The sequence below is a fragment of the Astyanax mexicanus genome, chromosome 2 (genome assembly GCF_023375975.1).
Source record: "Astyanax mexicanus isolate ESR-SI-001 chromosome 2, AstMex3_surface, whole genome shotgun sequence".
Classification (NCBI taxonomy): domain Eukaryota; kingdom Metazoa; phylum Chordata; class Actinopteri; order Characiformes; family Acestrorhamphidae; genus Astyanax; species Astyanax mexicanus.
Genome location: NC_064409.1, coordinates 37358249 through 37382967, shown reverse-complemented (window position 1 = coordinate 37382967; position 24719 = coordinate 37358249). Strand labels below are relative to the sequence as shown.

Genomic DNA, 24719 nt, shown 5'->3' with positions numbered 1-24719 from the left:
ACTTATCAAGAATTCATCATTTGAAATTCTTGCCCTCTTAATGTGTTTTGTAAAAAATACTTTAAGGTCAGTCAATTTGAAAAAAGAGCTTTGAAAGTATCCTCAAGTGAAGTTGCAAAGTGAAGCTGTCATAATGAAACTGGGTCTAATTAGGACCAACCCAGGAAAAAAAGACCAAGAATTGTTGCACAGAATAAGTTCATCAGAGTTACCAACCTAAAAAAAGAGTTAACAGCACCCCAGATAAGAGCCCAGATAAATGCTTCAGAGTATTTTGGTTTGTTTAACATTTTAATGTTTAATTTTTACTACATGATTATTTTGTGTTCCAGAGTCTGAATGACTTTAGTATTAATTTAAAATGTCTGGAAAAACAAGAAAAACATTAAGACTGGTACTGTAGTTATAATGGAAAATTTATATAGGTCTATTAATCATGACATTTCCAAACATCCAGATAAAACAAACCCAGCATGAACTCTATGATCATCTATAATTGTGTAAATTGGTTTACGATTGTCTGGTGCTGTTTTTTTTTCTATCACAGCAGAGTAAAAGACTGCTGGCTTTTTAAGATTATGGAAAAAGGTTTAGAATGCAGTATTTCAGAAGGTTTTATTATGTTAGCGAGGATAAACACTCACATATCTCACCAAAAAAAAAAAGTCGCCCCCCAAAAAAAAGGTCACCGCTCTAATATTTTTTTGGATTACCTTTAGCTTTGATTGCAGCACGCATTCGCTGTGGCATTGTTTCAATAAGCTTCTGCAATGTCACAAGATTTATTTCAATCCAGTGTTGCGTTTATTTTGACCAAGATCTTGCATTGATGATGGTAGAGTCTGACCCCTACACAAAGTCTTCTCCAGCACATCCCAAAGATTCTAAAAGGGGTTATGATCTGGGCTCTGTGGTGAACAATCCATGTGTGAAAATGATGAATCACTCTCTTACAATTCCAGCCCCATGAATCCTGACATAGTCATCTTGGAATATGCCCGTACCATCAGGGAAGAAAATAATCCATTAATGGAATAACCTGGTCTATATTCAGTATATTCAGGTAGTCAGCTGACCTCATTCTTTCAGCACATACTGTTGCTGAATCTAAACCTGAAAAACTGCAGCAACCCTAGATCTTTTTTTTATTATTATTTAGATTGCAAGACAGATATCAATACTAAAATATTAGGAAAATAGAGACCTGCACAACAAAAGAAAGTTTTAAACATTTCATGCAGTCAGCTATATATCATGGCACCATATAACTAAGTTAGCTGTTCTAGGTTAGCATGCGTTAGCTGGGTAAGGTAAACTGAATAAAATATTCGTAATCTTACCTTTAATTATTTCTTTAAATTGGAGTGAAGTCTTTAAGAGCTGGGAGAGTGTTTGCTGGCGAAAGGCTCTTCTACACTGAAGGGGGATATTTCTTTCCTTCACGCTTTTATAAACGAAGTTCTTTAAACATGTCTAATACTGAAGTCTTTTTACTGCATGTCTCAGGGTGGGAACGTAAAGATCCTCCACTGGGGGCGCTGTTACACATTAACCGCTCTATACCCACAGCTCTGCTCTAAACTAGCCCCGTGTGATTCATCACAAACAGAAATAAAAAGTCCCAGCTAAACACAGCAGCAATAAACACTCACTCATTCACAAAAATAAGAACAAACAAGAGTGATCACATCCGAAAAAAATATAACTTTAATATAATTACTTTAAATTTTTTTAGCTGCTGTAATGAATTACATGTAACTGTTAATGAATTACAGTTAACATCCTGATTAGCTTAGCTACATAGCTAGCTAGCTAACGCCATAGCCATATGTATTCCTTTACTACCCAACCCTGTAGCTATTTAAATTCCCTGGCCACTTTATTAGAAACCCCTATGGGAAGCCCCCTCCACACAATTAAACAGTTAAATTTTATCTGTTCTGTATCTGCTGCCATTATTATTGTTCTCTACAGCAGCTCTTTATGAATTCTCAGTTTCTAAAAGCTGCAGAGCTGCTCTTGCTCTGGATTTTAGGGTTTGGGATTTAATGTAAAATAGTCAAATATAAAATGTTCTGCAGTTTAATATCACTACTAAACTGAACATATTAGATTTTAACAGTTTTATTACCATAGATACAAATAAAAACAGCCCCAGGTCAGGCTGTGTTTATTCAAATCATAATCAGACTTCTGAGAAACATGGCTGAGTTTATACCTTTTACTGAGAGATATCTACTGAGGCTGATCTACTACACTGCCTCAGGTCCTTCATCCACAGAATCAGGTTAGTCTCTACGTGTTTATTCTATTTTATAAATCAAAATTACCTGTTTATTTGTTTTCTGTTTTTTTGTTTAACTGAAACTGAGTCCAATAACTTAACTTACAGTGCTGTGAACAGTATTTGTCCCAAAACAGATTTGTATTGTTTTTGCTTTTTTACCATACTTTTTACAGATTAACATTTTTCAGATTAACAAACACATTTTAATATCAGACAAAGATCACCTACATAAACATAAAAAGCTGTTTTATATGACAATTTAATTTACTAAAGAAAAAAAAAATCCTTATCAACCTGGCCCTGTGTGAAACTATTTAGATGATATAATAATTGTGATAAACAATATTTGTCATTTATGCCTCTAATATAATTAAGTTATTTAATTTAGAATTTAAGAGTTGTTTGTTTGTGGAAATTGAACAGCCAGTTCAAGGTTTTAGCAGAAATGCTGTTAAAAAATAAACTATTAGCCACAAGTCTTCACCTGCAGCTATTCTGTGTGTATGAAGACACTATTATTGATGTATTGGTCATTGCACACATTCCAGACCTTTCCTACACAATAGATCTCGGCTTAGAGATTTGAGCCCGGCCTCCTTCAGAGACTTTAAAGAGATCGTATCAATATATTGTACAATATATCAATAATCTAATTACTGTGACAGGTCTTAACACAAAATAATGACTTGTTTTCTATTGCTTTTTTCTTATGTTGCAGGGAAAGAGCAGTGGTATGAAACACACACTGCACTGGTGCGAGTGACAAACACAGGAGACAAGCAACTGTCAAAGTGCAACATAGAGAGTCTGGCCTTGAGCATCCCTGAGCTGAACCATCGAGCGATGGGCTACAGAAATGTCCCCATCCTTCTGTATACAATCCTAATATGGGTGGAGAACATCCCTTTGGACCTCAGCCTACCTCATCGAACCAGAGCACAGTTATCCTCCAATTTATACAGTCAACCCAGGCCCCAGACAGACTGCCAGGCATCAACATCAAGAGCTTCACCACTGCCCCCTCTGCTGGCTCCATCCGAGAGTGACTGCTGTGTCACTGCAGATCACCCAAGTAGTGACAGCTTCTTTACAGCTGGCCTGAACCACAAGGAGTGGACCACAGTAACCTATAGGGACTATGATTTCATCAGGTCCATCTGCCCAGTCTACTCTACAGATGATGAAGTGGACGTTATATGGTGCTGCTCTATCTCTGATTACACTGCTTATGGACAGCTGGTCTTTTCTGTAGACATGGACTTTCTGTGTGAGGCCAAGCAGGTAGATAGTAACCTCAGTTGTGATGGCACACCAGAGGGAATGAACAAAGACCAGAAGATGGCTAATTGCAGGCCAGTTAGCTGTAAAACAAGCTAATCTTTAAAATATATTAAATAATCTTAATATCTGTTAGTTCATAGATTTGATCAAATTTACTTTTTTTTGCCTTCTCATTGTTTGGTGTCTGATGTATGATGTTTTAAAAGATTTTATGTGATGTAGCCTTTTTTTAGTTTTCTGTCGGAAATATGAGTGCAAGCTACGTTTGTGAATCCTTAGTGAACTGTTCTTTTTTAAGTAAACAGCTTTTAATTGAAATAGAATCATGGGTGTGCAGGCTGAGTGGTTTAGCTAATATTAACAATAAGGTAGACCAGTTCAGGTCAACCTATCAAAAAAAAAACATGCATGTAGTCTTAAATAAATATAAATTACACATAAATACATATGCAACATGAAAATTCATTTAAATGCAATCTTGAATCAGATGAAGGCTGGGCCTCAGCATTTCTATCACCAACAATAATCTGTCAGAAAAATGACAGATTCAAATGAAAATGAATCAGACTGTAAATACTGATTTAAAAAGGTTGTGTTCCAAAAAATATTTTAGAAGGCGTTAACAGAGAGACTCATGTTCATTTAAATACATGTTCACTGAAAAAAGTCAAATAAAAAGGCACTATATCTGCATCCCCTGAATATTTTATTGAACATAAAATAAATTCTTTTTCAAGGCATCTGTGGCAATATTTAACACTGTCACCCTTTAGGCTGGAAAAAACTAAAAAAAAAAAAAAACAAGATATTAAGAAACCTTGAAATAATTATAAAACAAAAGTATATATATAGAACTGCATTCAGGAGGGCCACCTATTCTGTATATTTGCCCCTTTTTTGTTGGTTCTTCCACTTTTAGGCCCTCATAACATCATCCATTCAAAACAAGATCACAGCTGTTTTGGTCAAGCTCTTTGTACTTTTTTTTCTCAAAAGGCCTGAAAATTCAAGGCCTATAATAAGGTAAGGTTTTTATAAAGCTTAAGCAGTAGTTATTAAGACTATTTATGCTTCCTTATCACACTCTTAGTGTTCCATCATAATTATGGCCATGTAAAACCAAAGCCTTTTGCTGCCAATCGACTTGTGCGTCAGTAGTACATTTGTAATGTCTGTATTCGGAATACAGATTGTAAGTACATGCATTGCCATTAGTAGTTTTTGTGCAAGTTGAACAAATGTATTGCACAGTGCATTTGCTCCCATAGAAAGTGTTTTAAGTATATTTACACACAGCATAAGCCCTATACTTAATGCAAGTGTACCTCAGCAACATGCTCCTAACATGATGCTCACTGAGGTATGGTGGATAGTTCCTTAGTTATTAGTGTAAACAACAGTCATTGACCTCAATTTTTGGGAAACCTTCAATCAGTCTTTGAGCCCCATTCATCTTAGCAACCTTGGCCGCTGCTTTAGAAGACCAGCTTTCGTGTCGTGCTTTCCGGCTCACAGGACGTTGGGTAGGTAGAGGGAGCACAGCAGCATGTTCTGACCCAGTACAGGGAAGCGCCGGAAGGCCTCCCAGGCATCAGAGAATATGTTGTACTTGAGGAAGACACGGTGCTCCAGGCTGGTGGGCAGGCTCACGTCACGGCTCATTATGTAGATCCCGTCGTTGTGGAGTGTGCAGGTGAGGTTCAGGCCCGACTTGGATGTGTTTTCTTTCAGCTGCAGCCACTCCCCCGTCTGCACGTTGTAGGACTGCACTGTCAGCATATCCTCCGTCTGGCTGGGCCGCCGCTGACCCCTGGCTGTGCACTCCAGCTCGTGTGTGTAGCCACCCACCAGGTAGATAGTGTCCTCCAATGAGAGCATCTGCTGCTTGCGTACGTGTGCTGAGCAGGTACGGAACACTGACCACGTGTCTGAGGTGGGGCAGTAGCGCAGAACGTTGGTGTTCCTGTCTGCAAGAATAAAGAAAGGATATTTTTTTTTAATTCAAACTTGAATTGAAATATATTTGTATTTTTAAGTTTCATATAATAACTACATGATTTCATAATAATATTTTTATACTATTAATAATAATATTATTTATACTGGCAAAAATGTATATGAATTGTATTATAAATCATTTGTCTATTAACACAAGGTATGAATCCTATTTACTTTACTGCAGACAGTATGAGCCCAATATATTTCACATCTGTTCAATTTAATTTCATTACTAATATATACATCTATTCCTGCATTTTAGGCCTGCATCACATTCCAGGCATATTAGGACTTGTGGTAAATGAAACAAATAAATGAATTCAGATTATCATGATTTGAAACAAAAGCGGCATCATGTTTCTCAATAAAATATAGGAGAACAAGAACCAGCAGTCAATAATACATAATAGAAGGGCAAGGAATAACCATCATTACAACAATAATTACAACAGAGAGTTGCATTCATAAACAGCATTTTACTGTGCAAAACAGAACATTTATGGTAACCATATCCAGAGGTAGAGTCAAATTCTTTGGAATCAACTGAATCTTGTATGAACTATCACACAGCGAAAACATACTAAATGATTGTGCACACATTAACTTGAGTCAATGCATGCGTTTTAACATGATGTTGGCCCACCCTTTACAGCTTTAGTACCCTAATCTTTGTTGGGAAAGCTTGTTTTCCTGTTTTTAAATATGTGACACGCAGTATTCAACATTGCTGATGACTAACATTGCTGATGACTAAGTGACTAATCCAAGCAACTCAGCACAAAACATCAACAGGACTGCACCATTCCAGAAAAGTTCTTTCCCAAAGTTCTTCTCAAACCACTATACTTTGATTTGCAGTGACTCATTGATATCGCAAAGCAAGCTCCTGTTTATGTGAGCAGCCTCTTTCTAGAAAGACCGTGTACGCACCTCTGGCTGTGTAGCCTCCCATGACGTAGATCATTCCTTGGCATTCGCAGGCAGAGAACTCAGCCAGAGGGTCAGGCATGGAGGAAACACAGTTCCACCAATCCTGCTCAGGACTGTAGCACTCCACTGTACCTAAACAATGTCCGCCCACTGCATACAGCTTCCCACTCACAGCCACCAGCTTAAAGTTTGCCCTAAATACAAACATAACACTGGTCAAGAAGAAGAGCCCTTTTTGAACAGAGAAATTTCAATAATTAACAAAATTGCATGATTAAGATGGTTTGGAATGGTTTGTTTGTTCAAGAGCACGGGTGTCCAATCTTATACACAAAGTGATGGTGCAGCAGCAGGTTTTTTAATCCAGCGAAATAGAATCACATTTTATTAGTATTTAAAAACTGATTAATTGATAAAAATTGGAATCCTGGTTTATGCTACCCAGTGATGGTCCACACTGGCATCTGTTAGGTGATCAGAGTATCTGCACTTTCCTGCAGTGGTTGGCTACACATGTGTCTGATGAGGTGAGTGCTTGTCCTCATTCTCCTAGTGTTGGGGGAATTACTAGTGACAAGGGGAGTCCTAATGAGTGAATGTGTTGTTTAATTTGCCTTCTAAATTGGGGAGAAAAATAATAATATATAATATAATACTATAATAATAATAGAATGAAAACCTGCAGTCGAACCTACCCCTTGCAGATAGAATTGGAGACCCCTGTTCTACAGAATCGCAGAAGCTTATCCACAAAAACTGATTACTCGAAATGGTCATGAATACACTGACCCTGTCTAAAACAGATTTCACCACTGGAAAGAAATATGATTTCTCTACAGTAAACCATGTCACTGTATAGACTTTTTATCCAGTACTTTCTCCTTTGTGCCTGACAGAACGATGCAGATACCTTTTTTGGTTCAGGGGTGCTATATGCTGCCATTCGTTTTTGCAGGGATTGTAGCAGTGGGCGGCAGAGATCTCCTGACTCGTCATTCTGTAGCCGCCGACGATGAACAGGTAGTTGTCCAGCACCGCGGACCCGTAGCCTCGGACGTTGACCATGTCTGGGGGCAGGTTGTTAGCGAGCGGCTTCCAGCGCTGCTCCACCTCCCCGTACCTCAGCATGGACCACGGCTCGTCCTGGTCGGCGAGGTCCAGGCAGGTGCCCATGAAGTCTCCTATGGCCACCAGCGTGGCAGTGCCCCTCATGCGCATTTGCCTGACCTGCTCCCTCAGCGAGGCGGGCAGGAGCTGGAACTCGGGTCTGCGCAGCATGGGGTGAAAGTGGCAGCACATGAACTTCAGGCAGGCTGTCCGCAGGTCGTGGGTCCCGTAGACCTCGGAGAGCTTGAAGAGTTCCACACAGTTCTCCAGACGGATCTCGGACAGGAGCAGCTTCAGGATGGGCGTCACCTGGAGGAAGGAGGCTGTCTCGATCAGGTCCTCCAGGGTCTCGTTGGCGACCTGCACTTTGGAGGTGTTGATGAACTCCAGGACCAGCTCCAGGCCGGGCCCGCTCAGGCCCTGCAGCTGCACCGAGTCCTCCCCGGACTCCCTCATCCCGGAGCTGTACAGCGCGCGGAAGTAGTCGCTCTTCTCGATCAGCTTGCTCTTACTCACGTTGTACGTCCTGTCGTCCATCACGATCTCGATGATCTGCTCTGCAGCGGACATGGTCACGGTGTTTGTGGCATGTGACGAAGGCAAAGGGCACTTGTTGGTGGGCGAGATCAGGTTTACATCTCCAGCAGCTTTTCCTGGTGCTCCTGCTTCTACTGCTGAGTCCCGTCTCTTCTGAAGCCGAGCTATATAACTATATATGGAAATGTTTGGGCCCGGAGCTTAAGGGCTGACTCTGCTTCCAGACTCGACTCGTGTTCGCTAGCTGCTGACTAAGTTGTGGACTAAGAGGGAGAAATAATAAGACGGGCGAGTGTGAAATCCTGTGGTTGTGCTCCATATCGGCTCGGGCAGAGCTGAACACAGAGCGCTGAACACAGAGCTAACGCTCGTTACCGTTAGCATTATTATTATCTTCTCCTTTAATCAGCTCCAGACAGAGAGCAGCCCTGCACCAGAGACCTGCTCCCCTCCACTGCCTGTGAGCGCCCCTCCTGTGAACACATGTCGAGAGATAATGTTAATATTACACAGTGAAAACTATACAGCTAGCTAACCCAGCGTGTTTACCTCCTCATACCTTTTAGCCAGTCCATTTAAACCAGTTCCTGTTTTGGTCTCGGGATGTTCCTACGTCACACTCAGTCTGTGTCTCAAACCCATAAACAACACTGCTCACTCGTTGCTTTGCTGCCTACGCTGCCTCACTGTGTTTTTAGAAGGCAATGTAGTGATTAAAGGGTCTCTGTATCTGATTCAAAAGGGAAATGTGTATTGGCGTTACCTCGGTATGGAGAGTTCAGCACTAGCAGTGAGTGCTTATTTGTGTTTTCTTCATTGGTTATTAGCTAGTGGCGGTTCTAGACCATTTTTAACAGTGGTTATGTTAGAGGAGCAGCTTATAGTGCTCTGCATGCATTATGAAAAAAAAAGTCTGCATTCAATATCATTCAACATTTCATACATTTATACAGTTTTTAGTTACAAATTCACAATTTCTATAATCTTATATTTCTCACTTTACAATGTTATTGTCTAAGTAGTAGTAGGTAGCATGTACTTGGTTTTGGACACAGCCAGCTGCTCTCCTGCCGTTTTTGCGCATTTCTTTTTTTAGTCGATATTTGAAACCTGATATCCAACTTACACACTAGCACGATTTCTAGAACGTTTAATTTGATTAATTTTGTATAAAATAAAAATGCTTTAACATGTACAACAAAATATCAAGCTGCTCATTTTAACAAGTATAAGCACATTGTGCGTTTAAAGCGCGCATGATTGATACGGAAGAAACACTAAATGTTAATGTTGGTTCAGCAGGATAACTCTCTCGGGTGGAACCTTTTAGGGGTTGAACAGTTTTCTGTGTTAATTTCTGCAGTAAATATCTCCGCTCTCTCGGCTGATTTATACGGTTATTAATGTGTATCGAGGCCTTGTGTTTAGGTATTATTATAGGTTACTGTATTTAGCCGAAGCGCGTCTCTGCTGTAACTCTGAGCCGCGAGCCGGTCAGGATGTTTCCCCGGTGTGGAGTAGGGCTGTATTTTGTGAGCGGACCCTGAAAGCGTTTCAAAATCAGAAGAGAAACAGCTTCACTTCAGCAGCTCGAGGGAAACTGGTAACTTAGTTTATCAGGAGAAGGGAGGTGATCAGAGCTCCAGCGCCGCGCTGTGTGTGTGTCGGGATGGGGGAGAAGCCTCTGAGAGTGTGAGAGAGAGTTCACTGTGTTCACTACTGTATTTACACTAGTCCGAGTCAGTCCACAGCTGAGAACACGCGCTGCTGTTTCTGTTCTTATGAACGTTTATTGTTGATTTCACAGCGCAATTCACTTTAATATGTTCTTTATTTAAAGTATTTTTTAATTGTGCACCTTAGCTTTAGTTCGAGTTAATTGATTTTTATTACAGGGTTTTAAAGAATAGCGTTAGCTAGCTAGCGTTTACGTTACATACCATTTCAAAATAAAAGTCAGCCTAGTTTAAAATGGTAATTATATGTCGTTTTTTCTTCTTTTTTTATAATTTCGTTTTTGATAAATGTAGTCAGTATAAAATCCAGTGCTGAGATATGAAAATAATAAAAATGCAAATAATAGAAATTAAGTTATAATATACTTTTTTTTTACAAGATTAATCCACTATAGTTTGTACTCAAGTCTAGCTTTCATTAAAGAAAAAAAATCTAATAAAGACGTTACTTTTTTGTGATATATTACACCCTTGTTTGATGTTCATAAAGTTGTCTCGAATTATAGTAATTTTATAGGTGTTTTTCTTTTTCTTAAATAATATATTTTGCTCTTCTCTAATTTTGGTTTGTGTTTCTTTAGGCTTGCCTGTGGAGACGTCGAAGGCAAAATCACTGCTTTGTTTAACCGAGTAAACACAATCCAAAAAAAGAGCGGGCAGTTTGATGTAAGTCTGTTTTGGACAGTGTCTGGTTAAATAAGGAAGTTGATGCACCTATTACAGTCTCTCTTTTATTTTAATTTGTATTTCTTTAACAGTTATTATTATGCGTTGGTGAATTCTTTGGTACCTCTCCAGAGGCTGAAACAGAATGGGAGGCGTACAAGTCTGGAGCTAAAAAAGGTATTTTACTCATTGTCTGTTGAACCTGAATTTACATAACTGAAATCAGCCTTCAGTTCTTTTATTAAAAATGGAGAAATGTTTTGCTTCAGCTCCCATCCACACATACGTTCTGGGGGCTGCAAGTCAGGAGACTGTGAAGTATTTCTCCAGCTCTGATGGTTGTGAATTGGCTGAAAATATCATCTACTTGGGTAAGAGGCTTGTCTTATTTTTATTTACGTTTGTTTCTTATTTGTTTTATATATATATATATATATATATATGTATATATGTATGTATATGTAGAGAGAGAGAGAGAGAGAGAAAGAAAGAAAGAAAGTCGTGCAGACTGTTTGTTGACTCCTGTACATCATGTTTTGAATTTTAGGGCGCAGAGGAATTTTCACAGGAGCTTCAGGTCTTCAGATTGCATATGTGAGTGGCAGAGAGGCTCAACATGAGCCTGCACCTGCTCACTGCTTTACTGCAAAGGATCTCATAGCTCTGGTCACTCCCCTGGTGTCCAACTCGAAGTTTAAAGGAGTTGACATTCTCCTGACCTCTCAGTGGCCTAGAGGAGTGTGGCAGTTTGGCAACAATCCTGTAAGTACTTTGTAGTAGAAAAAGTTGATAAAGTTATTAGTGGGCAATGTTTATAGACCTGTCTAAATTTTATACTTATTGTTGTTCTTTTAGGAAATTGACACAAAGTTCTGTGGAGTTTCCTCCATTGCAAATCTTGCAGAAAAGCTGAAACCTCGCTACCACTTTGCTGCACTGGAAGGTGTTCACTATGAACGACTGCCATACAGGTTAGCTACACTTTCAACCTTTTCTGAAAATTTTAATGTGTGACAAAATGACTGTTTTAAATGTCAAAACTAGAACTTGTATCATGATATTTAACATTATTAAGATTACAACTTTATGTAATCTTGTCATTTTTGTTTGTATGTTCTATTTGTACTTTTTTGTTAAACAGAAACCATTTGGTTCTTCAAGAAAATGCACAGCATGTCAGTCGATTCATTGCACTGGCGACAGTTAACAATTCTGCTAAGAAAAAGGTAGAACATTTTCCCTTTGCCCACATACTGTGAATGAAGATTGAGTTACGGGATGATATGACTGAAATTTTTTTTGTTTTGTGGCTGTTTCTCTTAGTACTTGTATGCTTTTAACATTGTCCCGATGAAAAATATGGATGCTGCAGAATTAGTCAAACAGCCTCAGGATGTGACAGAGACCCCTTACAGGAAATCTCTAAAAGAAGGCAAGATGGAAAAGCCTCCTCCATCTGTACTCGATGAGGTTTGTATATGTTACTGTTGGATATTTTTTAAATTTCAAGCTAGCACAGTTTTGAATTAACTTTTAGGTGGCAGTCATTTTTTAATTATATCCTGAAGAATTTCCTGCCAAAGACATGATGAATACACCTAGGTATGGAGTAACTGACAGTCTCTGTAAGCCTTAAATATAACAATTTTTAATTTGTCTGTTATAATAATAACAATAACAATAATAATATTAAGTATGGTGGTACTGTAAGGCTTGTTGGTAACATTTTACTGTCATTATTTTAATTTTGTTTATAATTATTTACTGTTCTTTTCTGGAGTATGTCTCGTTGAATGTATAATGTTTGCATTTAATATAAAAAGCCAATAGAAATATTTGAATAAAACTAAATTACCATCACTTAAAATCTAAAATAAAATAAAAATAAATAGAATGAACTCTTAAAACATTACAGAGTTGTTTCCCAGACAGGGATTAAGCCTAGTATTGGACTACACTGAGTTTTAAATAAAGATTTCCTATTGAAAGGGAATGCCATTGGGCATTTTTTGCTTTTTTGCTTTTGTTCATGTACATTTGTTCTGCATCTTGTTTTAAAGTATCACTGCCTGTGTGGATTAAAGACTGTGGGTAAACTTCTCTGTTGTGCAGGAGGAGCCTGCTTCTCAGTTCTTCTTTGATCTGGGCCAGAAGAAGCAGCAGCACCACCGGCACCAGCACAACCAGGGTGGAGGCCGGAAGCGGCATTCAGAGGACGACAGATCTGGTCAACCTAGGCAGCACCGCAAACCCCGTGAGTTGAACACACCTATCGTAAACTAATTATTAATTATGCTGAATTTGCATTTCAATAAATATGTGTGAATATTTTTGTCATTGGCATACATTTGCTATTGTTTGCATGATTTTTGCTATTGTTTGCATAATTGTCCCGTAAAGGATTGACTGTTAAAAACAAATCGGTGCAACCTGATTTACCTTCTTTTCTTTATTTCACATAACTGACATTATTTCACATGTTGGTTAATAATAATAGTCTCCTCTAACACTCAGCTCAGCCTACTGGACCCTGTTGGTTCTGTTTAGCCAGCCCTGAGGTGGAGAAGCACTTGGTCATCAGTATTGGGACACATGTAAGTTATCCCCCAGTAATCCTCACAGACATTGACTCCAGCTCCAGTTTTAATAACAGGATGATTAAACAAGAGTGTCTTGATTCCACAGTGTTACATGGCAATGGCTAAGGGCTTCCTCACCCCTGACCATGTGCTGCTGTTGCCCATCGGACACTACCAGTCTGTGGTGGATATGCCATCAGATGCTGTAGATGAACTGGAGAAATACAAGAGTGCTGTCAGGAAATTCCATAAGAGCCGTGGTCAGCGCTGCGTTCTGTTCGAGAGGAACTACCGCAGCCAACATCTTCAGTTACAGGTGCTTCCCTCCTTGTACTGGGGTCCTATATAGTCCTATATTGTCTCTGTGTTTGGCTCTATTGAGGAATACTGGGTGAATGTAGCTAGGGTTGCAGCGGTAAATGGTTTCACAGTATACCATGGTATAAAAATGCACGGTTATTATATCATGGATGTTTGATTGACCAGTGTTTTTGAGAACAGAAAATGTTCATGCATAACACCTTTCCACCTTAGCCATCACTTAATCTCAGCAACTGGTAGAAAAAAGAAGAGAAATGAAACTGATTTGATCTTCATCCCTATGAACAAAACAAGAAAAACAAAATTAGCAGCAAGTGGTCATAATTTGGTCATCCCCAAAATGAATATGGGTTTCCTCATCATTGATAACAACAGTAAGCAAGTAATCCAGTGCAGAAAACAGTTAGCATGTAACATACTCCCAGCCTGCTGAAGCTGAAATCATTGTGCCTTTAACCAGTTGAGACTAGCTGTTAGCATTGCGGATAACTTGCTACTATATGTTAAATAGCATATGTTCCAAATAACCTACAGTCAAGATAAACATATCTTTGTGATCAGAAAGTGTTACCCTGTCTAAAAAGCCATTGGCCTGTAAACAGCTATCAGCTAAGATCCAGCTCAGCTAATTTTTTAGTTGGGCTGCAACTAATGATTATTTTAGTAGATCACTATCTGATGATTATTTGTTCGATTAGTCAGTGATTGATTTTTTTTCTGCCGTGTCTTCCAGATTTAAAAGGCATTTAAATGTCTAAATGTTGTTTAAATGTGGAAAGTACTGATGTTTAGTGATTAAATATGTAATCTGTTGTGTTTGGGCACTTTTGGAGACACAAACTGAGTTCAGTGTAAACTGTGTGAGTGAGGCATTTACCTATCTCCCATTGTGCTTCCGTCCCCAGCGCTTTGCGCAATGCAGGACTGTTACAAGTTAACGTTTAGTCGACAATGAAATTTGTAGTCGACCAATGTAATAATCAACAGTGTTGAATATAACGACTAATTGTTGCAGCCCTACTGTTCAGTTATTGGTTTAGGTTAACAATGAAATGCTTGCGGATTGTGATATTGTGATGTTTTCTGAGACAGTAATCATACAGTGAAAATCACATCTCATACCGTTGCAACCCTAGGAGTAGCCTGCATTTGTGGTTGCTGCCCAAACGGGCGGCCTCTTGAGACCCAGGGTCAGTCCAGCAGCACCACATAAATTATGATTTTGGGCCTGGCAGAACTTATCTGCAGTATGAGGGAGATTTTAAAAGGCTCTATTCTTCCCCATGTGAAGGCTCACATACATTCAATCATCAGTTTAAGTCTGAGCAGACAAGCAGTCTGTCCTGATGAGCAATCCAGTCTGAGGGACTCCAAGCTCCCAATGATGACCATCATCATCATCATCATCAGATTTAACATAGTATTATGAGTAGAAATAATGATTAGCCTGAACAGGATTTACAAAGCCTATTATTCTGTAGCTAAGCCCCATGTTTTCCAAAGTGCCTGTCTTTTAATCTTAGCATGTGTTTACTTTAGAAACACAATAGTCGACTATAGTCTGAAAGTTTACCAAGTGTACCAACTGTAATTCCCACCCATGTCACCCTCTGGATGGTAGGTGGTGCCTGTGCCGATGGAGAAGTGCAGTACGGAGGACATTAAGGAAGCCTTCGTGGTGCAGGCTCAGGAGCAGCAGATGGAACTGATGGAAATTCCAGAGCACACAGACCTCAAACAGGTACATTTAGCCACTTACTTACAGAAAAGTGAGGAGTAAAGGTCATTTAAGAATAATTTTATTGCCTTTTCCATAATTTCCTAACATGTATTCCAAGGTTTTCTGAAACTTAAGTTGAATCAGGGTTCACACTAGTGCTGGGTGGTATACTGGTTCATCTGTTATACCAGAGGGGAAATTAAAACCGGTATGCATTTTTAATATACCGCCATACCACAAGAGGCGCTGTGGAGTGCTGTGTAAAACAGTACAGCCAAAAAAGCACACTGGCACAGCTCGCTAACTAACGTTAGCCAGTTAGCATAACAAGCTTATACACTGGAGTAATGTGGAGCCAAACGCTACGTCCTGCCTGGAGAAAAATGCAAACAGCACTTTATCAGAGGAGTTACTGATGCTGTTTCGTAATGTATGAGTGTTTTTATTTGAGTAAAATACAAAACCAATAGCAATTATTAATTCAGAAAAAAGACAATTGGAATAACTCAATCGATCCACAGCTTGGCGAAAAGTTCCTCTTGTCCCCCAGATGAGCCCAGAATCGGTCCTGGGTACAGAGTCATTCGTTTAGTACAAGTGACAAAACTCTCTAAAACCCTGGATACGAGGTGTAAAAAAAACTCAAGAGCAGTAACTATAGCCCTTTAAATGTATACATACTGTAGCTTGAATGATAGTTTTAATGCTTTTTTATGTATAGGGCAAAGCATTTGTGAAACCCAAACCCTTCCAGTCCTCTCACTTTAATTAAAACATTCTCTGCTCATTAGCTCTTGGAAAAGTAATAAAAAAAGAAATTTATTAACAAACAAGCCACATTTCATTAGTATCAATGCAGAATTTCAGCATTTGAGAAGGGCAAGTATAAACATGCTGTATCCTGTTTTGTATTGGTCTTGGTTGTTAGTATTAAGTCAGGCTAAAATAATGATCAAAAGAAATTTTGAATAATGAGTAAAAGTGTTACATTTGTTTTTATTAATTTTTGGAAGTAAAAAGTTTAAATCTGGCTTTTTTCCTTGCTCTGTTTTAAAGATTGCTCCACCAGGAACTCCTTACTTCTATGTGGAACTGGACACAGGAGAGAAACTGTTTTACCGAATCAAGAAGAACTTTCCATTGCAGTTTGGCAGGTAAACAATCCAATTTGAAAGAGTCTTTGTACACAAATAAACCTCGCACATTAATTTTTGAGCAAAGCGAGTTTATGAATATGTGCTATATTTACACCAGGGAAGTGTTGGCAAGCGAGGCAGTGATGAACATTCCGACGCGGTCAGACTGGAGAGATTGTAAAAGCAGCAAGGAAGAGGAAGAGGCTCTGGCAAAAAAGGTCCGCTCTGGTTTTGAGGCTTTTGACTTCACCATGGATGACTGAGAATCTTGCCAGTAACCAACACATTTCTCAATGCACACAAACACACTTGAAAATGACCCATTTGGTCTGATTTTTTTTTCCAAACACAGATGCAGAATTTCAGTACATATTTTCATTTTTTTATGTTTTTAAACTGATGTCATCCCAGCATTTTGCTCTTAATATTTGAACTGACCAGAGATGGATTCTGTTGAAAATATTACAGAAAGAAGTTTTTCTTGACTATTGTTTTTAAAGGAATTTGTGGAAGAACCTGTTCATAGTCATTGTATAGTCAAGAATATCCTCTTTTTACCAAGTGTTTGTTTATTAAAATACTTTTTGAACAGTGGACACTGAGTTTGATGTTTGCTTGGAATCTGTGTTTTTAGAAATACTTCTTAAAGAATTGAGTCATCAGGATGTTGTGAATGTTTTGTACAACACGCTCAACATCAGCAAATGACATTTAGAACAAAACAAATATAAAAAGGCAAGATGTCCCAGGTGATCATAGTATTCTGTCTCAGGCACACCTTAGACATGCTAAAGAGCATCGCATGATTAAAGGTGAAACACAATCTGGAAAAAATTGCCATTCTATAGTCATCAGTAAACACTAGTCTAGACAACCACTAGATTTGTGACTTTTATGGCTAGCAAATGCGACTTAAACCGGTTTCTGATTTATGCATCTCATTGTAAAACATAATTCAAACCAAATCTGTGCCAAATAACGGACTGTTTATTAAAGTACATACACATACCTGGAATGAACTTCACTTATGAAGCAACTTATAGCCAAATATTAAGCGATGGAAAGATAGAAAGAGAGAAACAGAGGGAAATCCTCCCAATGTTACTTACAATCAGCCATTTAGCTTTCGCAGTTTTAAAAAGGCTTGGCCGAGACTCACCTATGTGCAATATCTCTCTCTTTACCTGTTCCTTGCTGCTCCAACATGAGCTTTCGCTGTTTACTCACTGGCTCCATCATGATAAACCTACATGTCTACAGCTATCGGCATTAGAAGTGCCAAGTAATGAAATACAAATACTTTGTTACCTTACTTAAGTAGAAATATTGGTTATCTATACTTTACTGGAGTAATTTGTTTTTTTTTTTTCAGACAACTATTTACTTCTACTCCTTATATTTAAAAAAAGCCTCATTACTCCTATTTTCTTTTAGCTTGTTTTCATTCTGGCTTCTCCTTGTTTAAAAAAAACTCTGTCCAGATAAATCTCTCCATCCATACAGAGTGAATTTGATTATGGTTGGATGAGAAGTATAAACATATAACCTTCCGACACCCTATCGGATTATATGTGATCCATCACCACTGCACACGTCACACTCCAGCAAGAACATAACAGACGTATGTAGCCTAATATGAAGAGGATCTCTGGCAGCGGCTCAAGAGAACTTGAGCGAAATGTTTGTGACACTGTCGGTTCTAGGGGCATTGGCCCCAGGTAAAAAAAAAACTGATTGGCCCCCAGAAGGGCCCCTGTCCTGTCACTCATCTGTCCATTGATCAAGAGGGCCAATCAAATATTAGTGGATGCATTTCAATGTCCAAACACTAGAGGCGCCAATTAGTCTAATAAGAATGTCCAGTGTAATACAAGCTTATATAGAAGAGACGTTTTAATGTTTGGACCTGACAGTATTTGTTCAAAAGTAAAAAGAATTAAAAAAAGAATAAAATGGGTTTGATCATATGCTTTGTGTATGAGAATATTTTCTCTATATACAAAAAAATGCATGTAAAATATTAAAAAATGCAGCTCATTTTGTGCCAGAAGTTTCACCCAAAAATATAAAATTTGCGATCAAATTTGCAAAATATATGCATTTAGAAGCAAGAAACAATAACTGCAAAGAAGATAAAGCAACCACGTATATATAAAAATATATATTTGGTATATATTTTTCTGTTTTGAATGAGCAACATAAACATTTTCCTGTTAATTCTTAAATTCCTTTTGATGATGAAAATCCGTCTCAAAAGCAGCTGGCTATCCAGAAAAAAACATACCTTATGCTGGTTAATAGAATAACAAGCTAACTTCCCATCTTAGAATATTTTATCACTGGATGGTTAGTATTTTTAGAAGGCATTTTGATGGCAGATTTTGATATTTATTTTATCTTATTTTATTGCGCAAAATGAACACTGAACATTTTACTGTTTAAACTTACATAAAGTGCGTTCAAGTGTTTGAACATGGCGTGACTGGTGAAATAGTACTTGTCCCCTCCGTGAATATTGTGACCCCCTTGCTCAGGAAAATCCTAGATTTGGTTTGAGAAAACGCTTCCAACAGGCCTGTAAACCAGGACTCTTAATTTGGAGTGGAGCTCTCTGCAGGCGGAAGTGTCGCGGGTCATACTAAAGTCACATGAGAGACTTGAGGAACGATGGTTTCAGAATACTGAACTGCAGAGCGGAATTTATACCGGCTTAAGATCATTTATATTAGCTTTATAAAACAGTACAAGATCAGATTAATATGGACGAGGACGGGTTACCTATAGTGGGCTCGGGAGTGGATCTGACCAAGGTGAGGAGGGTCTGTGTGTCTGCGCTGTTACAGCTGGAGCTGCGGGCTTGTTTACTCTCTGAGTAGCAGATCAGAGAGCTGTCATTTCAGTCTCTCTGCTGAAACCTGTGTGTGTCTATGTGTTTGTGTGTGTGTTCAGGTTCCTGCAATTCAGCAAAGAAGAATCGTCGCTTTCCTCAATCAGTTTATTGTTCACACGGTTCGGTTCCTCAACCGGTTCTCATCTGTCTGTGAAGAGGTGGGTTAACATTCTGAAATAGCTGGTTACGTTACCCTATTTCCATATTTTGCATTTACTTTTTTTTTATTCAATTGCTTTACGATGTGTTGATAATTTAGCAAAATCCCCCAAAAGAAAAGGACCCAGACCCAGACCGTTTACAGTAATGATCTCCTAAAAACGTTAATCTAGACCTGTCTCTCTCAGTGCCCTGGTCTTGGAGGCTCCCTGCCCTGCACATTTTAGTGTGTTTACTTCTTTAATTCACCCCTACAATGCTGAAAGGGCGGTAAATAAGCTTAGCTAAATCAGGTATGTTAAGAAAAAGGTGCAGGGTAGAGGTTTGTGGAACACTCCCACATAAGTATAACATTTTCTTGATAATTTTGGGAAGATATAGGCTGTTCATGTCTTGGTAAGAGGTGTTGTAGAAAAGAAAATGAAAGGTGGGCTACTCCCACCTCTCGTCCGGGGTACAACTCCCCTGCGTGTTCGTTTGATAGAGAGAGTCAGACAGATGGAGTGAAGTTGAAAGCAAACCAGGTATTTATTACAAAGTACTGAATATCCAGGAGAACCCACACATGAAAGACCGTCTAACAGCCGTCCCAGCATAAGTTCTGACCCCCCTTCTGATCTGACTCCACGTTTATACCCCAAAATGACGTAAAGCCTGTTGATGAGGCGTTGTTAAAATCATCTCATGTTAGCATGCACGTGTTAGCACTGAAGTTTCCCAGGTTTGATCACACCACCAGTGTTTGACCTTGACTGTCTCCAATCGGACAGTGTGGCATTGTCTTCATGACTGGACCGAGTCCGGTAAAAACAGTGTGGTATTGTTTTAATAATTACAAAGTGTCGTCCTCCCCATGTGCGTGCTCCCATCCCGCTTTGGGAGATGAAAAACAACGCACACACAGAGTGTAAGGCTGCACTGTTCGTACCCGAGTCTCTTTTGTATCAATTCAGTTCGTACAAAGTGCACTTGGCTGATGATTGATTGTCAGTCAGAAACATGCAGTAAACTAAATGCTTCAGGCATAAGCTGTATGTGCCCAACAATTGGTTCTATATGTTATTTGTTACTGTGTTAGCAGCGTGTGGTTAGTCCGCCATATAATAGATCCTATGTGTTAATATACGCCTTATATATCATGTTGGTTAATTTGTCATAATAAGGTCTGTGTTAGTCACATGCCTGATCAAACAATGTTTTACTATATGTGTAAAGGATATATTGTGATTATTGATTAATCTTTTATATAAATGCGTGTAAAATATACTGTGAGTGATAAAATGATCAAATATGGTGTAAGTATTGGTTAATGCATATAAAATACAAGGTTTCACACGATGATTATGTAATTTTAGATACCAAGATAAGTAATCATGATTGTGAGATGTTTGTCAATACATTCAAGGTAAAACAGGGTTTCTTCGTAAGATTTCCCACAGAGGTAAACTTCCAAAATAAGCTTCTAATTTGTCTAATATTGTGGCAAATGAGATGAGAAGTGAATTTGTCAGATCATCTTACTAACTAGTGTGTATTTTTTATTGTAGAAACTCTCAACAATATCATTACGGATTCAGCAGATTGAAACAACACTCAGCATTTTGGAAGCAAAGGTAAAACATTTCTAAAATATTTTGTAACTCAGACAATTGCATACAGATTCTGCAGGCGATTATATGTGACATTTCGCACTTTTTTACAAGTTAACTCAGTTCTCTTAGCACTAACATCACTCTTCTCATTATGTCTAAACAGTCTGTTGAGAAAGTTTAAGTGCTTGTTCCTTTTAATGTAAATGAAAAACTGTTGATGCCTTTTCATTACTCTTGTCTACAACATCTACACATTTTTAGAATTTTAAACTTCACCTTGTTCACCTTGAGCTAGAGATAGACTTGCTGTTAACTACGCATTTGTGTGTGAACTGCATGTAGGGGATACAGATATAATACAGATATTATAATACAGTGTCTGCAATAACTTATATCTGTATTAGAGGTGGTAACCACAGGGCATCTCACAATATTAGCACGATACCTTTAATGATAATATGATGATAATATTATGATACTGTGATTCTGAGATACTCAATATATACCAAGACAAATCTCTACGATACTTCTCAGCACCTGTGCTACTGTAGACGATAAGCAATAGCAGAAATAAATTATATATAGATGTCAGTTTCACAGACTTTAACAACCAGTATTCATCATTGCAAGTTTACCTTATTTATTTTATTAGAACCATCATGTGGATTAATGAAGCAGTAAATTTAATAAGTAAGTCAAATTGGGGGCTGAGTCCAGGGAGTTCAGAGTGCCTATGTTTTAGTAAATATATTGATATTTGATCCCAAATACAGATACTGTCTCACAAACGAAAACAATACAGTATATTGCTATATTGATATTTTGTCTGACTCCTAATCTATTTGTTGTTTTGCGACTGCACAAAGGAAAAATAATACTCATCTAAACAGGTGCTGAGAGATCAGGATTATTTAAAAAAAAAAAAACTGCAACAGACTGTTATGTCTCTGCCTTTTTAGGCTTTGTTCTCTGGTCTGCCCTCTAGTGGAAGTCTGTAGTACATAGACAAGTATGTAAACATGAGGCATTCATTAAGCATTCTTTGAATACATGGCCCAACAACAAGTATATCTCTAGCTTTAAACTCTCTCCACATCTCTCCCTCTTTCTAGCCCTCTTAGGTGGCCCACAAAACTCACAGTCTTGTTTCTGAGATTGTGGTTTAGTAGGCATTCTAAATTTACACGTGCAGAATCCCTTTACAAAAATTAGTGAACTGTTCATAATATGCACTTTCTAAATTATAAGTTATTGTACTTCCACATGCAATATGACTCTTTATAATAATGGGCTATTATTTTACAGCTGTCTTCAATTCCTGGCTTGGAGGATGTGACGGTGGATGGAGTAGGTCAGAGACCTTCTACAGAGACTAATGGGCCATCAGTGGGATCCAGTAGTGCTGCAGCTTCAACTCTTCCTCCTTCTCCCCCTGAGGTAGGACTTCAGGCAGAGCTCCACCAGAACAATATGTTCAATCTCTTTTATCCCTGGCAAATTATTATTAGCAAGGCTGAACTGATAGAGAGCTGTTTCAAAAGTACTTTAAAATTGTAAAAATTGAAATGGAATGCGTTGAAAGAGGTCAATAAATGTTATGTACCTAAAATATGTACGTTTGTTAGGAAGTACCTGAATCATTGCAGTATTAAATAATACAGCTTCAACCAATAAGAGCCCAGACCCATTTCTGAATATTGATACCAAATTGAAAAAAGGAATCAGATAAATTCAATGAGCAGGCCATTCATGTTTTTTCTTCCTAAGGGGCACATTGTTCATTTATGATTTGCAGGTTCCTACACAAGTTCAGGAAGACCCACAGGAGCAGAAAAAGGAGGCAGTGGCCGACAATGTGATGACTGTGGCCAAAGACCCACGATATGCCAGATATCTCAAAATGGTGCAAGTGGTAGGTCACTGTTGCTTTTGTTTAACTGAGAAATTGCAGCAGTTATTGTTTATTATTATTATTTATAACATAATTAGCTGCTGAAAGCTAATTGGTGATCCATGCATTAAATCTGCTGTAAAATTTCCAACGTGCACACACCAGATGAATTCTGTATTAAAGCTATTAAAATGGCCGCTGCTAAAAATACTCAAGTAAAAGCCAGTTTTAAAGTATTTGTATTTAAACCATTTTACCATGATTGATGAGTTTTATGCATGAGGTGAAGCATTCAGCAAACTTAAGACTACTGTTAACAACACAGTTGGGCGTTGTAGCTTGGCAGGGAGATACGTTCTTCCCGCTATCCAGTGTGAACGCAGGGTAAGGGGCTTGTACTGTCTCTTTCTTTCTGTCTTTCTCTCTCGCTCGCTCTTTCTCACTCGACCCGTTTCTATCTATCTCTGTCTCTGTCTGGCTGTCTCTCCCTCACTTTCTCTCTCTCTTTCTCTCAGATTATCATAATAAAGTGAAAAATAATCTTGTCTGCCAGATCTAAACCACACCACACTATTATTGCTGTCTCCTCACAATAATACTGGGAAATTCCAGCATTAAAAATAAGAATCGTGATTAACTATTATAATATAATTTTGACAATCTAATGCCGATATTTCTTCAGAACTTTCAGAACTCAAACACTGAAATGCATCTAGTAATATGCTTAGTCTGTATTTGTAGTTTAATCAGTTAAAGTGCCTTTGTAAAGTTGTACTTAAAAAGCGCCACAATCAGGCTCATTGTTTTTTCCAACAAGATCCAAAAGATGGGGCCTCTTATGAGGACAGTAGGAGAGAACCCTGGTTTCAAACATTTAATAAAAGTGCTCGAGCCCCGTTACAACAAAACATGGTTATAATGAAGTTCCATTGTTATTATGAAGTTAATAAAAGGTGAGGCTGTACAGAATCCCAGCCAACCGTTTCCACCAACCGTACATAAAACATACCAAACTGTGGGGTTTATACCAAGGTGTGAACCAAACCGTGAATTTTCTGTACCGCTTCACCCTTAATTTTATTACATTTTATTCAGTTCTGTCAAGCTATGTAGGGCCCTATGTTTTTACGATGATTTGACATCAGAACTTTATGCATGGCCTCAATTCGAAAGCCAGGCTCAGTATCTGTTTTGCAATATTTGTGTCAAAGGTAATGGGAACACCTTTCTTGCAGGTAAATCTAATAGCTTAATCTATTTCTTCTTTACTTTAAGGGTGTCCCAGTCATGGCAATAAAAAACAAAATGATCCTTGAAGGATTGGACCCCAATCTTTTAGAGTAAGTACAACGGTTTCAGCACAATTTCTTGTTGTTCTTTTGCATATGAACCTCACATTTGCATGTTTCCCTTATATACTTTTTATATATATACTATTTTTTATTGACTGGGATCTTTTATTTTATGCTCAGTTCACCAGATGCCCCTGTTCCAGACTCTGCAAAAAAGATGACAGAAGAAAAGGATGATGACAGTTCCGGCAGTGAATCATCTTTCAGCGACTAACATAGCCTGCTGCTGCTGCGGCTGCTGCTGGAGCCGGTTGTGAACTTTATACTGTCATTAACCCTGTTCAGCTCTGCACAATGTGAATGTGCTAACAGTACATGCCTGTACTGTGGACAGATAAGGAAATGTCTGTTGGACTAAGTGTGTGCTACTAATAGCATATGGGTGGCTTAAATGTGCCTTAGATGTGGCAGAGGCAGACTTATGGAGGAAAGAAAATCTTATAAAATGCTTAAAAAAAACACTTGTCGGATTGACAACAACAAAAGAGAAGAAAACTGCAGTAGCAGCCTGATATGGCTCATATTTGTTCAATAATT

General features: G+C 38.4%; 4 protein-coding genes across 5 annotated transcripts; 3 read left to right on the top strand and 1 right to left on the bottom strand.

Moving 5' to 3' along the window:
- The first annotated feature begins 1819 nt into the window (after window positions 1-1819).
- LOC111193017 (uncharacterized) lies at window positions 1820-4372 on the top strand. The gene is made up of 2 exons (XM_022671699.2): window positions 1820-2287; window positions 3006-4372. The coding sequence occupies exons 1-2, from the start codon at window positions 2203-2205 to the stop codon at window positions 3662-3664; spliced, it is 744 nt and encodes a 247-aa protein (XP_022527420.2). The 5' UTR covers window positions 1820-2202; the 3' UTR covers window positions 3665-4372.
- On the bottom strand, window positions 4256-8507 carry klhl42 (kelch-like family, member 42). The gene is made up of 3 exons (XM_015601411.3): window positions 7407-8507; window positions 6497-6690; window positions 4256-5535 (listed from the first exon to the last, which is right to left on the bottom strand). Exons 1-3 carry the CDS (start codon window positions 8171-8173, stop codon window positions 5078-5080), a joined length of 1419 nt encoding a protein of 472 aa, XP_015456897.1. The 5' UTR covers window positions 8174-8507; the 3' UTR covers window positions 4256-5077.
- Window positions 8508-8518: 11 nt separating this feature from the next.
- On the top strand, window positions 8519-16892 carry cwf19l1 (CWF19 like cell cycle control factor 1). 2 transcript variants are annotated; one of them, XM_015601410.3, is made up of 14 exons: window positions 8519-8600; window positions 10458-10542; window positions 10635-10719; window positions 10812-10913; window positions 11090-11304; window positions 11398-11513; window positions 11684-11768; window positions 11866-12012; window positions 12655-12796; window positions 13057-13136; window positions 13228-13437; window positions 15064-15183; window positions 16219-16316; window positions 16417-16892. In XM_015601410.3, exons 8-14 carry the CDS (start codon window positions 11893-11895, stop codon window positions 16559-16561), a joined length of 915 nt encoding a protein of 304 aa, XP_015456896.3. In that variant the 5' UTR covers window positions 8519-8600; window positions 10458-10542; window positions 10635-10719; window positions 10812-10913; window positions 11090-11304; window positions 11398-11513; window positions 11684-11768; window positions 11866-11892; the 3' UTR covers window positions 16562-16892. The 2 variants fall into 2 exon arrangements, with proteins under 2 accessions (XP_015456896.3, XP_007233752.3); XM_007233690.4 differs by lacking the exon at window positions 8519-8600 and adding an exon at window positions 9566-9832.
- Window positions 16893-18919: 2027 nt separating this feature from the next.
- On the top strand, window positions 18920-24644 carry washc3 (WASH complex subunit 3). The gene is made up of 7 exons (XM_007233695.4): window positions 18920-19108; window positions 19248-19346; window positions 20895-20960; window positions 22245-22376; window positions 22735-22851; window positions 24106-24170; window positions 24303-24644. The coding sequence occupies exons 1-7, from the start codon at window positions 19058-19060 to the stop codon at window positions 24394-24396; spliced, it is 624 nt and encodes a 207-aa protein (XP_007233757.3). The 5' UTR covers window positions 18920-19057; the 3' UTR covers window positions 24397-24644.
- Window positions 24645-24719: the final 75 nt, after the last annotated feature.

Excerpts from the sequence above, each read along its gene's own strand:
- LOC111193017 (XM_022671699.2), top strand. The coding sequence starts at position 2,203 with ATGGCTGAGTTTATACCTTTTACTGAGAGATATCTACTGAGGCTGATC. Across the intron at positions 2,288-3,005 it reads TCCTTCATCCACAGAATCAG|GGAAAGAGCAGTGGTATGAA; the intron begins GTTAGTCTCTAC and ends CTTATGTTGCAG.
- klhl42 (XM_015601411.3), bottom strand. The coding sequence starts at position 8,173 with ATGTCCGCTGCAGAGCAGATCATCGAGATCGTGATGGACGACAGGACG. Across the intron at positions 6,691-7,406 it reads GCACCCCTGAACCAAAAAAG|GGCAAACTTTAAGCTGGTGG; the intron begins GTATCTGCATCG and ends GTTTGTATTTAG. Across the intron at positions 5,536-6,496 it reads GGGAGGCTACACAGCCAGAG|ACAGGAACACCAACGTTCTG; the intron begins GTGCGTACACGG and ends TTATTCTTGCAG.
- cwf19l1 (XM_007233690.4), top strand. The coding sequence starts at position 9,810 with ATGGGGGAGAAGCCTCTGAGAGT. Across the intron at positions 9,833-10,457 it reads GGGGAGAAGCCTCTGAGAGT|GCTTGCCTGTGGAGACGTCG; the intron begins GTGAGAGAGAGT and ends GTGTTTCTTTAG. Across the intron at positions 11,514-11,683 it reads TATGAACGACTGCCATACAG|AAACCATTTGGTTCTTCAAG; the intron begins GTTAGCTACACT and ends TTTGTTAAACAG.
- washc3 (XM_007233695.4), top strand. The coding sequence starts at position 19,058 with ATGGACGAGGACGGGTTACCTATAGTGGGCTCGGGAGTGGATCTGACC. Across the intron at positions 22,377-22,734 it reads TTCCTCCTTCTCCCCCTGAG|GTTCCTACACAAGTTCAGGA; the intron begins GTAGGACTTCAG and ends TATGATTTGCAG. Across the intron at positions 22,852-24,105 it reads ATCTCAAAATGGTGCAAGTG|GGTGTCCCAGTCATGGCAAT; the intron begins GTAGGTCACTGT and ends CTTTACTTTAAG.